General features: G+C 41.1%; 2 protein-coding genes across 6 annotated transcripts in view; one reads left to right on the top strand and one right to left on the bottom strand.

The window, feature by feature from the left end:
- pitpnc1a (phosphatidylinositol transfer protein cytoplasmic 1a) overlaps positions 1 to 1,949 on the bottom strand; it is a 32,815-nt gene extending 30,866 nt beyond the window's left edge. For 2 of the 4 annotated variants that reach the window (XM_035616558.2, XM_035616560.2), the window contains exons 1-2: positions 1,835 to 1,949; positions 119 to 782 (exon numbers count right to left, since the gene is read on the bottom strand). In XM_035616558.2, coding sequence (XP_035472451.1) covers positions 119 to 166 — 48 coding nt within the window. In that variant the 5' untranslated portion in view covers positions 167 to 782; positions 1,835 to 1,949. The remainder of the gene's footprint in view (positions 1 to 118; positions 783 to 1,834) is intronic. The other 2 variants (XM_047328025.1, XM_035616561.2) reach the window with 2 other exon arrangements.
- A 276-nt stretch (positions 1,950 to 2,225) lies between these two features.
- zgc:161969 (uncharacterized protein LOC569044 homolog) overlaps positions 2,226 to 15,522 on the top strand; it is a 47,484-nt gene continuing 34,187 nt past the window's right edge. For both annotated transcript variants that reach the window (XM_035616556.2, XM_047328023.1), the window contains exons 1-2: positions 2,226 to 2,377; positions 8,997 to 9,089. The gene's annotated coding sequence lies outside the window, so the exon portion shown is untranslated. The remainder of the gene's footprint in view (positions 2,378 to 8,996; positions 9,090 to 15,522) is intronic.

Genomic DNA, 15,522 nt, shown 5'->3' on the forward strand with positions numbered 1-15,522 from the left:
GCAAACCGCGCACGGACCACCAGCAGCTCCGTGGTAGCAGGGTGGTGGGAGAGTGAGAGACCGGCGGACCAGGGCAGGTTCAACAACACCACGAGAAAACCGAGGAAACTTCACCTACCTCCTCCACGGTGAGGGGCATGCAGATGCGGTACTCCTTCATCAACATAGTGCCTGCGCAACGGCGATGGCAACGCGGAGGGTGGGGGATGTCGGCTGTCGGGCGTCAGTCTTGGGGGGGGGGTCGATCCTGCAAATCAATTAACTGCAATCATTTGTTCGTGGAGAAAAAATGTCACCGCGATCCACAGATTCACTCGATCCTCCCCGACGTGTGCATCAGCAGCCTCCTGCTACAAGAACCCGCTGTTGCCTCCGTGCGTCTCTCCGGACACCAGGACCGAGACAGAGGAGGCTGAAGTAATCCTCGTTTGACTTCTTTTTAAACTACTCCAGCAGTTGGCGCGTTGCCTCTGGGTGACGCCTGCGGTGTGGAAAGTGTGAAGAAAATCACACCGAACTCCCAAAACAAGTCGCGTTCAACACCAACCGCAGGTTCATGCGGCTCTTGCAGCGTCCTGGACGAAGACTGAACCCGGTGGGTTTGTTTGTTTGTTTGTTTGTTTTCTCGCCCCCCCCTGGCTCTTTAGTCTTAAACACGCTTCTTGTACAGCAGTCGAGTCCACAAATGAATCCTGCTCCTGCGAGTTTGCTCGTCACCTCTCTCCAGTGATGCGCAGCCGTGTGAGGCAGCTGCTTCCAGGGAGCGACAGGGAGGCAGCGTGCTACAGGAAATAGAGAGGATGTGACACTAAATCCTAAAAGCATCACTATATGAAAAGAAGATGCTAACTATTGATCAACCATATACAAGGTACAGTGTATTGTGTCACACGTATTAGTCACAGTGCTCTGGATTGATCCGTTTTAAAATGGGAGTGTGCGCAATACTTTCAATAAATTCAAAAATTCTTTCACATGACCGGAAGTACTGCGTGGTTTTTCTGGCCAACGAACACAAGCTTGCTCTCCGCACAGGCAGCGCAGGTTTATAGTTCGAGGGTCTCAAGGATTTAGAAACAGAAACGGGAGGGATGCTAGCCAATGTGTAAACAGAAAAACAAAAGGGACTTTTACAATGTGGGATGATTATAATATGGCATCCAGACCAGTCTCACAAAACCTTGAAAGCAATGTGCAGCATTGTGTAACTTATGTTTCATAATTGTGCACGCGCGAGTCATTTGTGATACTTTTGTTCGCCACTATTTTTTTTAAATATTAAACTGATCCCCTTTTGTTTCTCTTATGAGAAGCACCAACGTTTAGTACATTGGTACAGAATTAGTACAGAATAAGACAGTAGGTCTACATAAAGCATCAGTAGGTCTTTATTCCCATGCTGCTCTTCTCTTAGCACCATGGTTCTGACGTGGGACTGACCCCGATCTGACCTTGGTGTTGAATTGGAACTGACCGTGGTTCTGAAATTTAGCTTACTTGAATAAGAGTTTGATCTAATCAAAAAAAGAAAAAAAAAACAACCAACAAATGTTATACATTGTTTACTTACTCTTTTATTGATGTGTGATAATCCAATACTGTAACTTTACGAATTGCCAGGTTGGGAGATTTAGCATGAGACATTAACATTCTTTAGTAAATTCTTTAATAAGAGTTTTTTAAAGAAAAAATATGCTATAATATATGTTATTAAAAATATATATTATTTTCAGCGGGCAAATTTAGATTTCGAAAATGTGCTCTGTTAATTCAAATGATCACACAGTGCTTGTTTTAATTTTGCTCCTGCTTTTTCATAGATTTGATGACCCACCACACTCAGCTGCCGGGTGCCCAGTTCCTGAGGTGACCAGCCGGTCAATGTTAGCTGTTGCTGCGGGAGAACAGTCGCATCTCAGTTTGAAACAGCGTTGCCTGTACCACCATATTACAGCAAAAAAATATAGAAGGCAAAACCCCCCATGAACGAACTTGGCACAACTTCTGTTGTTTATCTATTAATTCACTCGCTAGCAAACTATGCTAGCGTTAAACCGGAAGAACGAACTCAAACGCGCTCGAACCGGAAGTGACAAATGGGCGAGTAGCACAAGTAGTTAAAGGTGAATACTGTGGCGACGTGCCTAAATGTTTTGTGTGTTGTTGTTTTTTTTACCCCACAATAAATCCACAGCTCAGAAAGTCTCACCCCCCCCCCCCCCCCCCCCGTTGTTAAGTGAGTCCGTCCCGCAGCAGTTGTCAGGGCCTTTCTTCGCGTAGGGCGCAGTTCGCAGTCGGAAAGGAAAACACTGGGGCAGTTTCACTTGTCTTCATCACGCTGGTCCTCACGAACAAACAACCCCGGATTTCAAGCGAGGTAACTTCACACAAGCTCTTACATCCGGTTTTCATGAATAAATCAACTACCTCTACAGGTAACTAAAACGGCTCTTGGAGGGAAACTGCAGAGTTTATTTGGTGGTGGGTACCCAATGTTAGCTCAGCAAACTGCAAATGTATATTTTTTTCAATTCACAAATCAGTGCAATTATCATTCTGTCTTTACAATTAACTTTTTTTTTCAAAGTTATTGGGTCCAATTTCAGCTTTAAACCACATAAATCCACTCATACCTGTTCCCATTGCCCTCCATTATCAAAAACTGTCAGTATGAAATGTTAACTGTGATAATCAAAAATCTGTACAAGCAAATGAAAAATAAGTAAATAAATGTCTTTAGTTTAGATCCTAAATGTAGCATCTAGCTGAAAGTCATTCTGTTCAATTACTACAATGGGAAATTGTTCTGACACAACTATATTTCAGGAAGTATATCGGGAAACTCAATGTATCTATTAATGTCCTTACTGAGCTGAATATTTTGGACCTTGTGAAAGGAGTCTTAAATCAAAAAATGGTGGAATAATGAGAAACTGGCAGCAGGTAGACGACCATAGTGTATGCACATCCGATCAATTGAAGACCTTAATAAAAAAGCATCAGGAAGATAAAAACGGCGCATCCTGGCAACTCAAACAATTTTCTTATTACTGTCTTGATGACCTTAAACATTATAAAAAAATATTATTTATTTTATCTCTTATGATCCTTGTCTAGTATTTACTCAACTAACTCACTCTCTGTTTTACATTTATTTAGTTTTTTGTTTTTGTGCACATCAGTCTTGTTTCCATGTGTAACCCTTTGTCAGCCCTTTTTCTTCTGATTTTTCCAAAGCTAATCAAGCTTCTATACATACAGATTTATTGTGGTATAGGGAATAAACTTTTATATGTTTTGTTACTCTCAGGAAAAAAATAAACATAGCATAACCATTTCATGTGCAGTACTTATTTTAGACGGTAGATGTCACCAGTGTTCTTAATTTCACTAAGCAGAGTTGTGGGGGAGACAGGTACTTGTAGCTGTCACCTAAGTCATGTGTTCAATTAGTTTTTAAGGACAAATATTTGCACATCTCTTTAAGATCTTGATGCTGTACAATGGCACTGTACGGTGTAAGGTATGTGTAGTGTCTAATGTTGGTAACATAGACAATGAAACATCAAACTGATCAATTTAGAGAATCAACACAAGTACAAATCCAACCAGTGGACAGTCAGTGTTGTGGCTGGAGGATTCAGAGATCCCCCTCTGTGTCGTGAAGGAAGGAAACTGAATTTTATGTATCAACTGAAGAGGGTGCAATGCACCTACATTTGTTGTGTCTGAAATTAATTTTTTACAAGGTCAGTTTCTGAGAACAATTCAGTCCAAAAACACTGGCGTAACACACTTTGACAGATTTAGCAACCTCTGAGATATGTAGTCTTGCTTGCACAACCTATTCAAGAGATGTTTCAGTGATGTTCCATTTGAGGGGAACTGTCAGTGCTGTACCTGTTTCTTGAAGCAGTTTATGGTGGATTTTGAGCTACACTTTGGATCATTGTCCTGCTTCTGAATGACTTGTGCATCGACAATTTGCTGAATCTGTATCTAAAGGAGTCCACTTTCCCTCTGTGCAATGTGTTCTGTGCCACTGGCTGCAACACAACCCCTAAAGCAGAATATTTCCTCCCCATGCTTTTCAACAGCTTTTCATCTAATGCTGCACAGTTTTACAATCACTAAAAAACTTTAAGTGATTGTGGACACAGTGCTCAATATTAACCTATTCTCTCCACATCTGCTGTTTCAATAAGCACTCTGGCTCCGGATGTTGTTTTCCAGACTTCATACATGGATTTTTCTGTGATGAGCCAATAGGGTGTCCCTGTTATGACTCTTTCATGTAGACCCACTGTGTGCATCAATGCTGCTCAGTGGAACGGCTGAACCTAAAGTTCCTTTCCATTCCCAGCGCCCAAAAGACATGAACTTTTGTGTGAACGTTTTCTTGCTTTTCCAGATCTTGTCTTGGCATTTAATCGCCACCCCGGCTTTGTAGACTTCAGCTATCTTCATTCTAGATCATCTGTCAGTTGCTTGGAGAGGAGGACATGGTTGTTGATTGTTCTTACAGTGTGTGAATGGTCAGATAATTTAGAGTATGGTGTGGTCAGAACAAATGCTTATACTTCACTACAGTTATAATATCTGTGCAGTGAACAAAAACATCTGTACTTGGATTTAAAAGAAAAATAATATGCTAAGATGTATGTAGTGTCTAACTATTGACAACTGCAACAGTAAGGTTAACACACATAATCACATATCCTCTTTCTCTCCCTCCCTCTCTCTCTCTCTCTCTCTCTCTCTCACACACACACCAAATCTGTTTATTCCAACTGGTACCATTGTCGACAGTGAGGAGAAACTGTTGCTAAGAAACCTTGCTTGGTTTGCTGCTCAGCATCATTAGCCGGCCTTTTACTGTCACTTTCCTAACCTCTCAGCCCAGTCAGTCCACTGTTACTGTGGAGAAAGGAGCATGTTTCTCAGCTTGGGGTGGCGGTTATGAAATAGCTTGGCAGTGGTGCCCTAGCCAAAATTAATAAGGGCTTTTATATGAGCCATTGGTCTTGCAAAGGGTACACTGGTGTTAGATGAGTGTCACAGGTCAGTTGAATGATTGGATTACATCCAGTTGAACAGCCTGGGCATAGCTAGCACGATCATTAAACTGGGTAGGTGTCTTTTACACTAGCTTTTGGTGAATTTCTTGACACTGCAACATGGAAATCTAGGCTGTTATGTGAACACACAAAAAAAAGTTTTTCCTTTCAGTTTGATCCTCTTACAGCTTCTCACTGACTTATGGAGACCCAAAAAGAACAAAAACAACTCTATCAACACAGATTTGATTATTTACAGGGGTGACATGTATTCTCAGTTTTTCTCTGTGCTCTTCTCACTGGGGATGAAGTAGGTGGGGCTGGACAAAGTTAACATCACATACTTCCATGCACCAACCAGGATTTAGCATTATTTTAACCAAAATATGGTGAGAGTTGTTTGCTCATCTTGCAAGTACAATGGACGGTCTCCCAAACTCTGAGACTAATGTCCACTCTTACAGGGGGGTTAGCGTTGTGTAGCTGCTCTGCAGGTGGAGGCTGTGAATAATATTTCACATACGCACTGAAGATTAAACATGACATCATTTATCAAAATGATAAATACCTAGATACTTATCTACAGCATATATTTGGATCTGTAGATAAGAAAACCCTTTCACAGAGTCTATGCATCAGCTTGAAGTGCGGCCTCTGAGTTATCCTGGTTCGGATACAGCCTTAGTTATCAGACGGTCACATCTGATTAAACTGCACTTGCAGTCCTGATGAAGTGTTAAAACTTTATTAAATGATATCTGAGGATGTTTCTCCTGAGTTTCAACTGTTTCTGTCAAAGATTTTAAAGCAGGTTTCCAGGGGCTTAATAGTTGATTTCAGCCATAGACACATGAAAGCTTTCAGATTTTTCAAGATATTAGATTGCGTAATTGAATCAATCATGTTTGATAGTGTAGAAAAAGTATGTGTGCATCAGATGTTTGGATTTCTTTTGCATCCTACTTCATCAGTGAAACCTCCACAATCTCTAAAATGAGGCGGCGTTCCTGGGAAAAAAATTGTTATATTATCTTATGAACTTTAAACATTTTAAACCACGTAAAGTACAGTAAGTGCCATCATAGTTAGTTTGGATCTCTCCTGTGTTGACAAGACACAATCCCCAGTGTCATTCATTAACCAGGCGTTAAGCACCACCGACGACTGAATCAGGCCTCTGCAGAGCAGTGAACGGTCGCCAGTTCATTAGTGAGAGGAGACTCGGGTGATGAAGTGGCTGCAGAGTGTGAGGTGATTATGTCAGTATAATTTGGAAATCATGTAGGGTGCTGTTCTCAGCCGTGTGTGTGTGTGTGTGTGTGTGTGTGTGTGTGTGTGTGTGTGTGTGTGTGTGTGTGTGTGTGTGTGTGTGTGTGTGTGTGTGTGTGTGTGTGTGTGTGTGTGTGTGTGTGTGTGTGTGTGTGTGTGTGTGTGTGTGTGTGTGTGTGTGTGTGTGTGTGTGTGTGTGGTCACCACAGGGATTTACACATTCAACTCATCAGCATATGATTCATGCATCGACACAAACACGCATATTACACGCTACACACAAACACGCATATTACATATTACACGACTAAAACTTGCACACACACTTACAACTACCAGAAACTGGAGTAAACTTATGGTGTGTTGTTAGATCCACACCAGTGAGGTGGCAATTGAGCTTTGACAGATGACATTAACGGTGACACCGACAGCAGTTTGATGACAGACCACCTTTGAAGGATTTTAGGTGGTGAGGTGACAGAGTTTGTCTGCAAATAAATTGCTCTCTGTCCCCGTTGCTGCTCTGGCACTGTGAAAAACAGCACTTTCTGCAATATCACTTGTTCTTTGCTGCCTAGGCCCGAAGTTGACAGAAATCATAAAGATTTTTCGACCATGATTGGTATTTGAAGGTTTATAGCCTATATTCTAATTAATATACTTTGATTACCTCATTGGGATCATTTTTCTGTTATTTCTTCATTGGAGTTGATTATAAAATCAAGGGATTAAAAAAAACCAAACAACAACATGAAACAAATCAAGAATCAACTCCATTTGGGAAATTAAAAGGTTTTCTTTAGGGCTGTGTTGATCATAAGAACAGGAAGATTGCTGTGGGAGTGAGCAGTAGAACACTTCTTCATAATCAGAGAGAAGGAACATGGACACTGAAAAAAGCAACAAGTCCTGTGAGAATGTTGCGTCATGTAATATTACCCTTCATCGCTTTCAAATGTAGAAACTCTACTAAATGGCGATGATGAGTTTCTTTGCAAACACACAGCGCTCACATCTTCCCCTCCTCTGTCGCCGCATCTGCACTCGTCCTCATCAATCATGCAGATGCAACCTTTTAGAGCGGTGATTGACGCATCGATGTCAAGACTGTTTCCATGGATACGTTGAGAGCCAATCCATTTCAAAGCTTTCCCCATCTCTGGTCTAAAACCCAAACATTAGGCAGCGGTGGTGCTTCTGGACCAGCATTACCATCAAGTGAAAGTGTACCAGTCCGATAAATGAGGTCCCATAATGTGTCTTTTTTTCCCCAGGTAATATCAGGCTTCCCATTTCCCAATCTAGTGGGTCAGACAGCCATCTAGGTGTCATGCACATTTCATTTAAAGCAGAAGATTGTCTCTTGCATAATGTATAACGAAATCTGAACTTATTGCCAGTGGAGAGATATTGCTGCGAGAGCTGTGGCATCTTTTTTCATCTCAGGGCTCAGCTTGAATTTCTACTCAAAGATTAAACGACAACCGCTCAATATCACAGCTATTAGGGTGTGCTGTTTGAATGGAGAGAAGTGCCCTGTGGTGTGTATGTATGTGCATACGTGTTTGTTCCCAGTGCATGTGTGTGTTTGTGCATGTGTGTGTGTGTGTGTGTGTGTGTGTGTTAGAATTGCAGGTTTTTTCAGAAGTGATGTTTTCGCCACAGTGGCAGCAGTGCATTTTAGGCCTGCTGATAATCCCCTGCTCACAGGCATGCTGCTGCCTCCATGTCACTATGGAGACACCGGTTGCTATACGTCAGCCAATCACTGCAGAGTGGGAGAAGATGTTAAAAAGTTGTCAGTTTAAAGAGTATCTGGGTGGTTCCGGCTTGTCCTTCCTATCGTCTTTTTTATCTACTATTCCTTGACCTCAATGAAAAACGTTGTGAGGTCGAGGTAAGCTGTAGAGGAGGACTCATAGGACTAAGAAAGGCCAAGATAATCTGACTCCCCATATACTATACAACATGATATTATGCGAGGGCGGATGTTTTTGACGTGCGTCTGCCGTGGTGAAACAAAACATTTCCGGAACCACAAAATGCCCATCTCTTTGGGATGGACAACACAGTGAAAAATATTTATTCATTAGCAAGGTTGGAATTGAAATAAAAACAATAATATAGGCTAGGAAACTGAAAGGAAAATGTTATCACATTGAGAATGTTTGCTCACGCTCCCGTCCACTCATATTTATCCACATGACACCATATGGTATAAGATGGAAACACTTTATAGGCAACGATAACTTACATGATGACGTGTCCATTCTCGGTCATATTCATACTCTACTTCTTCTTCTTCTTCTTCTACTTGGGATTAAATCGTTTAAGTTTCGTGCATGGCACGTCACGTTTAATATTGTTGCCGCAATGCCGCAATGCCGCTTCCCCGGCACTGACTGGGTTTCCATCCATGTTTTATTCTCGTAATATATTGTGATGTTTAGAAATAGAAAAGCAGAATGGAAATGGCCAACTTCAATATAATGTTCTTGTTATCATGAAATTACTTTCACCATCACATCACCAAAAAAAAGTCAAATGTGCCACGTGTTGAATAAATGATGAGTGACTTGATAGACCTGGTTCAGTTAGAGGTTGAAATTCACCCAAAAGTTCAATGTAAACTTATCATGGCTTTCTGTTTTTGTCCTGGTCCTGTTTCAGATGCGTGTCCACTGATCTTGAGGACACATCGAGACAAGACACCACATTGCCATAAAGAATACACAGACATCGTGGCATGAGATGGAGATGAAGGTGAGCCGTGCTAACCTTCTCATAGCTGAGGTTATTTTTTATAGAACTTAAAAGTGCCTTTTACTTAAATTTACAAAAACTGTCCATTTAAAATAACCGTGCGACTTTGTGGTTCAAATTTGACCTTCTGTTGAAATGGAAGGGTTGCCAAAAATACAAAAATAAGAAACATACATTTTCGTAATTGACCATTTAGAGGATTTTGACTTTAACTGAGACAGAGACGATAGCTAGCGATGACAAAGCGGCAGGAAGCTGCTGAAAGGAAAATGAGAGAAAAGAGAGAGAGAAGTGGGGGAGATAGAGGGGATGAAAAGGGAGGAAGCAGGAAGAGTTCAAATGAGTGAGGTTAGAGCGAGAAAGAGATAAGAAAGGTGAGTTAATGATCCTCCGGATCGAGGCTAATGAGATCATACGAGGGGCTCGAAGGTGCTGTCTAGACTGTGATGAAAGTTACGCGCACACCTCCCCTCCCCCCTCACCTGTGGAGTGGGAACAAAGACACCATGTATTGATGAGTTTCTTCCTCCAGGATTACTGTAGGTGTTCAGGCTCTGGCACAGACAACTTCTACTTCTTGATCAGAGAATTACGGTTTCTTTAAAGTTTACAACTCTGGTACCACAATACACCCTTTTGTTCATGGTGACAAACCTTTTTTATCAGTTGCTTTGAGTTAATTTTGACTTTGTACATGAAAAATTGCACTATTGATCCTCCCTCTGCTTTCCAAATTGCCTCTGAAATTACATGTGCTTGTGTGGAGTTGAATGGCGTTGAGGTGGCAGAGAAGGCCTCGATGGCGGTGGTGGAGTGTGCCGCCGCCATCTCCTCACTGAATGGTTTGTTGTCTATAATAGCCAGGCTCACCTGCATCAGCCGCAAATGCAGTGGATTAATAATGCAGGCCCCTCACTCCCCAGGGGAACACCGTTGATTTGGTGGAAATCAGCCCGTCACTGGATGTGCTCCGCTTCTTTGCTGTGGAGTTTCAGTTAAACATACTGTATGCACACGGAGACATACAGATGATTATACACGCCTGTCCAATTTTGAAACGCATACGTAGAGATTATAGTAATGTGTGTTTGACACACACACACACACACCCACACACACACACACACGCACACACGCACACACACATTCCGCTCCCCAAACTTAAGCAAATGTGACAGACACTGTCTGTTTCTTTATCGATGTGCTCATCATACCTCTAATCCCATCCGGTGGAAACAATGGGCAAAAGAATAGCACACAAAAGTTTTCTGTTTTGTTTTCATTTTTTTAAACTCCATGCGTCACCCTTCAACTTTCCACCAATCATAAAAGCATAGGAGAATAGAAGATTATCTCTTTTGTTACAGAACAGCAGTTTGACCTCTATCAGAGTAGGACACAACACAATCCTTTCATTTAAGTAATCACAGACGTAATACAACAATGTAAAACAGTAGTAGTATCACCAAAAAGTACTTAAAATGAATTAAAGTAAATGAAGTTGAACCTTGTGGCTGATAAATGATCATATAAGAGACTGTTAATATCAATGCATCAATGCAAAAGTAGAGTTTAAAGTTGTAGATGGTTAGTCAAGGAGTTGGGAGTCGAGTGCTTCGCAATGTGGAGGTCAGGCTCCATCATAAGCTTAATCAGTGAGATGATGATTTAAAGCCAAAGTTCTGAGAGTCAGATTTTTTTTTTGCCTAATTAATCTAATTTGTCTCAAAAAATTTGGATCATTTTACCTATCTGGTTCTTGAGCTGTTTTTTTAAATGAAACCATATGAGTTTAGAGGGGAAATCACCCTTTGGTAACAACAACTCATACACACATGTAGAACCGATGAGAAGGGGTCACAAGTAGACACTGACTTAGTTTTCATGGGTTTTGTATTGTATAGGTATGTTTGTAATATACGTTTTAATGACAAATCTTGATTTGAAAAGTAAGCCGTGACTGTAGCTGTCAGATAAATAGAAAACAAAAATTAATAGCAGTAGTTAGTAGGAGTTTTTCTCTCTGAAATGTAACAGTGTAGAAGTATAAAATTGTATTCAAATATACATTATACCTCTGTCTAGCTGATGCACTGAATTTATTGTATACATTATCTTTGTACATGTTTTTAAGAGGTGACATTTTAGCCTTTATTTTATAGAGTAGCTGTCTCTTTTCAAGGTTAGAGAGTTGAGCTGGTAGAAAAACATTAAGAGTGCTTAGACAGAATGACATCCTTGAAAACATCACACCTCAAAGAGGCAGGCAGTCAGATGGAATTAAAGATGTGTAAAAATAAGCGGCTGGGCGCACGCATACAGTTCTCAGAGCTGTGACGCACAAACTTGATGCAAATTCAAATTTAAATAGAACCGGTGCCAAAACAGGATTGGTCATAAGTGGGTGGACAGCCCAGCAGGATGAAGCAACACGATGGAATAGAGAGATGAATTAATCCAATTCACATGTTGTTGTTTTTTATTCATACAACCAGCTACTTTTGTCAAGAGTAGCCTGTAGGACGGCTGATGGGTGTCAGGGGGAGAATGCCAAGCTTAATTAGTATGGAGCATTACGAGACTGGCAGCTCCAGAAACACACCGCTCTGATCTGCTGAAGGCACAGAGCTGCTGTGTGTTTAACCACGAACAGAGTTTACTTCAGCTAAAGAGTGGGGGGGAGCATCTGTGTGAGTGGGTAACTATCTCTCCTACCCTCTATTTCCCTTCAATCGGCCAAAATGCAAATGAATGATGCTGAATAGTTTGAGCAGGCGTTTTATTCTTACGCTCACAAAACTTAAACAATTTCCACATCCTCCTGAGGGACACCGGGAGTCAATGCCGTTATCATTTAAACCCATTATGTTCTTTGCTTCGTCCAACATAAACAGCGTGATCTTTCCCTCCTTCTTTCCTTCTCTCTCTGCCTTTGTCTTTCACTACTCCTCTCTTGCAGTCTCCATGGTGACAATGAGGTGCATAACCAAGGAGAAAGCATACATACTGTAGATTGAGAAAAATTTAAATCAAAGTTGAGAAAAACTTTGGCTGTAGTTTTGAAATCTCCTCCTACGTTGCCCATGAGTGAGTCACAGGCCTGTGTGATGGGAGACGACAGTTTTACCGAAGCTGGATGGTTAAAAGGGTAAAGGGGGAAATAAAAAGGCATCATCCAGAGCTACAATCAGCCCGTGAGCTGTAAGACAATATATTTCTATTTATTTATTTATTTTCATTTTTGTGGATTTATACAGAAGTGCGGTGGGTGTACAAATGCAACAATGACCCCAAAACAAACCCTCTCTTGACTATTAAAACAAAATGAAGATTACTGATCTCACAGGGAGATTGCCTTTTTTTCTTTTTAATTAATTGATTACTGTTGCAGAAACAAAATGACTTTACATGTTCTACGGTATGAGCTTTACATATTGTCTTTGAGAATCATCTACTATAAGATAAGTTACAATATGATTTACAAATATAAAATTCAAAGAAAGAGAGAGACTGAGAGAATTTTCTCGACAACAGGTACAACACGATTAAAGAATGCTATATATACAAAGAAATTATTGTCACACTTTATAACAAGAGCTTTTAACAAACACTTTCCCAAAATATGCTGTCGTCTCTGTGATTACCAGATGCTGGCTTTGTCAGCGTGACCACTATTCATTTCTTCTCTTCCCATCTCTGCTCTTCTCTTACATAATAGGGAGAGAAAAAAAACATAATGGCAGTTCTCAAATCTATTTTTCCACAAGAGCTGGACTAAATAACGCCTCCATGCTCATCATTCTTAACAATTATTTCCTGTTTGTGTGTGCGTGCGTGTGCTTGTGTGCGCTATTGCCTGACCTTTTCACCCACCTCTCCTCCCCATCGATTGTGAAAACAGACTTGGATTAATAATTCACAAAAAAAAAAAAACAGTGGGAGTTTTGACTGCTCTTGTTGCCCATGGTAGCAAGACCATTGCATGTGTTTACATGTTTGTGCGTGTGTGTCCATCCCTCCATCGCGTTTCCCCCGGAACCACTTTCTGTAATCACGTGCCATGAAGGAAACCATTAGAGATTTTTGGAGATATGTACGCTTATATGTTTATTCCATGTGGGATTTCTCACTCCTCATCCCTCTGTGCATCAAAGCCTTAAGTTTTAAATATGGTCTTTCAGTGCAACTATAAACACGTTTGCCTTCTGGTGTAACAGAACATGGTTGGACATGTTTTAAACATTTCATTAATTTATAGGTTCTCCCTGTTAACCCTAAAACATGGGTAAAACATATGCTTTCCCTCCTGGGGGCCGCAATATTTGGTTGGAATAAAAATCCTGCTCATACATTACACGGACCTTAAATAACTTCAATGAAGACTATACTGTCCCTTCTTCATTTGTTAGATCCATTTGTCCTCCTCTCTACCTTCCAGTTTGAAAGCAGTGAACGTTTGTGGTTTAGTCCAGAACTCTCAACCCAGAGGACATTTCATCTCCAGCAGCTCCTCTTCCTCAAATCTGCCTCCAGGAGTACAGGGTGCAATGGTCGATGAAACACTGGTGGCACTCATGCGCTGGGTCAGATTGCCTTATTACAGGTCTATCTCCTCTCAACAGTCACTACCGATCCAAGTCATTAGACAGCAGAGTGCCTGCTTGAGGGAGCAGTGGAGCAGACAACAGAGGGAGGGAGGGAACAGGGAAGAAGGGGAGAAAAAGAGGATAATAAGAAGGTGGGGATGGACCGATGGCTCATTGTCACTGCCTGCTGGAAGTTGGATATTTCCGACTTTCCAGAAAAGTCTTACAGTCGTAACCAAAGGCGTTGATTTATGTTACCGCCAGTGGGTGCTCCAAAAGAGATGAATGTCCAACCCCCACGCCCAAAATAGGAAGATATGATTGGGAACTCAAAAGTTTGATTGACGAAATGCACGGAAAATAATAACCAGTGCCACCAGATTATTTAGGAGAAAAGGCTCACATTATTTCTTTTTTTCAGGATAAGGAACTCGAAACCAATAAATCCACTGAGCTCCAATGATGAATTCGTTGATCCAAAGCACAGGATGTCATCGTGACTCAGGCGCATCCCAGTGACGTCAGAGAAACCTTCAAAATGCCTTTGGCACTTGGACAATGTTACTGTAGTTACCGTAGAAGCGGCACACAAGCAGAGCACTTGACTACCAGAAGTGGGAAGTGTCACTGCTGTTTTGGCTTCTGTCATTTTTTCTCATGCAGTGCTGACAGAGCTTTAAATCTCCCAGGAGTGTCATTTTTTTTCCTTCTGCCACTCTGTCTCCGTGGCCAGCTTGTGTCCATCTGTACCTTTTTCCGCATTTTTATGTCTTTCTCTGTGTCTCCTGGATGCAGTAGGTCCACATCACGTGGATCATTTCAGTCTCATTTAATGTTCTTCCTCGGCTCTTCCCTATCCACTCGGACTTTTATAAAAATCTAACTGTCTTTGAAAAAAGAAAAAGAAAAGAAAAAGAAAAGCCAACTCATACACTCCCCGATGGGACACGGCTTGAAGGAAGATGTGTGTACTGAATCTGCTGTGTGTAGAGAATAGCAACAGCTTTGACAGCACTCAGTCAGAGGTCATGAAAGGCAGCGACGGCTTTACATTCATAGCAGTGACTCAAAGGAACCGGATGACTCGAGCAAACAGCAGCTTCCCTTATCAACAAAGTGGCACAAAGGTGAACCAGACCAGTGGCATTTCTGAGAGCAGGCCTCAGCTTTTTCTAATAAGATGTTAACTCACTTCTTTTACCACTGATATTCAGCAATCGTTTTATTAATGGTGCTGCAGATAGGAAGAGAAAACAAACTAAAATAATGTCACATAATTCACACCTACATGGAAATAATAATGATGATAATAATCATTTTATTCATAGAGCACTTATCAAGCCATTAAGCACAAAGTCCTTTCCAAGGTCAAAATAAAACGTGCATAATTAAAATAAAAATTAGAATTAAAAAATCTAAAATCAGTTCTCTGGTACAAAATATATTGTATATTAATTTCATTTTTATGTGTCTATATCATATATAAATAATAATCTGTAAATGTACTTGTATGTTGTATTCAAAGACATTCACGAGGTTGTCATGTAAGGTTTAAAAACCCACATTACTCTCAATAGATAATGAAATATTGTTACCGGGTCTGTCCTGAAGCTTCTGATTGTAAGACATTGACTGGGAGACTCAGACTCTGCAGAGACTGGCTGTGTTTCAGTTGTCGCTCTGCCCATGCTGTTCTCACTGCTCTAAGGTAAAGGTCTAATGAATGATTTAGGGGAGCTTTGTGCATCTATTACATCCACTGCTGAAAAGCCCCGACCTGCAGTGTGTAAGGTCTCTGGAGCGTTTCCATTAGATTTGTCTCTCGTTTCAACCACATTTTCTGGTTG

This window comes from Scophthalmus maximus, chromosome 17 (genome assembly GCF_022379125.1).
Source record: "Scophthalmus maximus strain ysfricsl-2021 chromosome 17, ASM2237912v1, whole genome shotgun sequence".
NCBI classification, from domain to species: Eukaryota; Metazoa; Chordata; class Actinopteri; order Pleuronectiformes; family Scophthalmidae; genus Scophthalmus; species Scophthalmus maximus.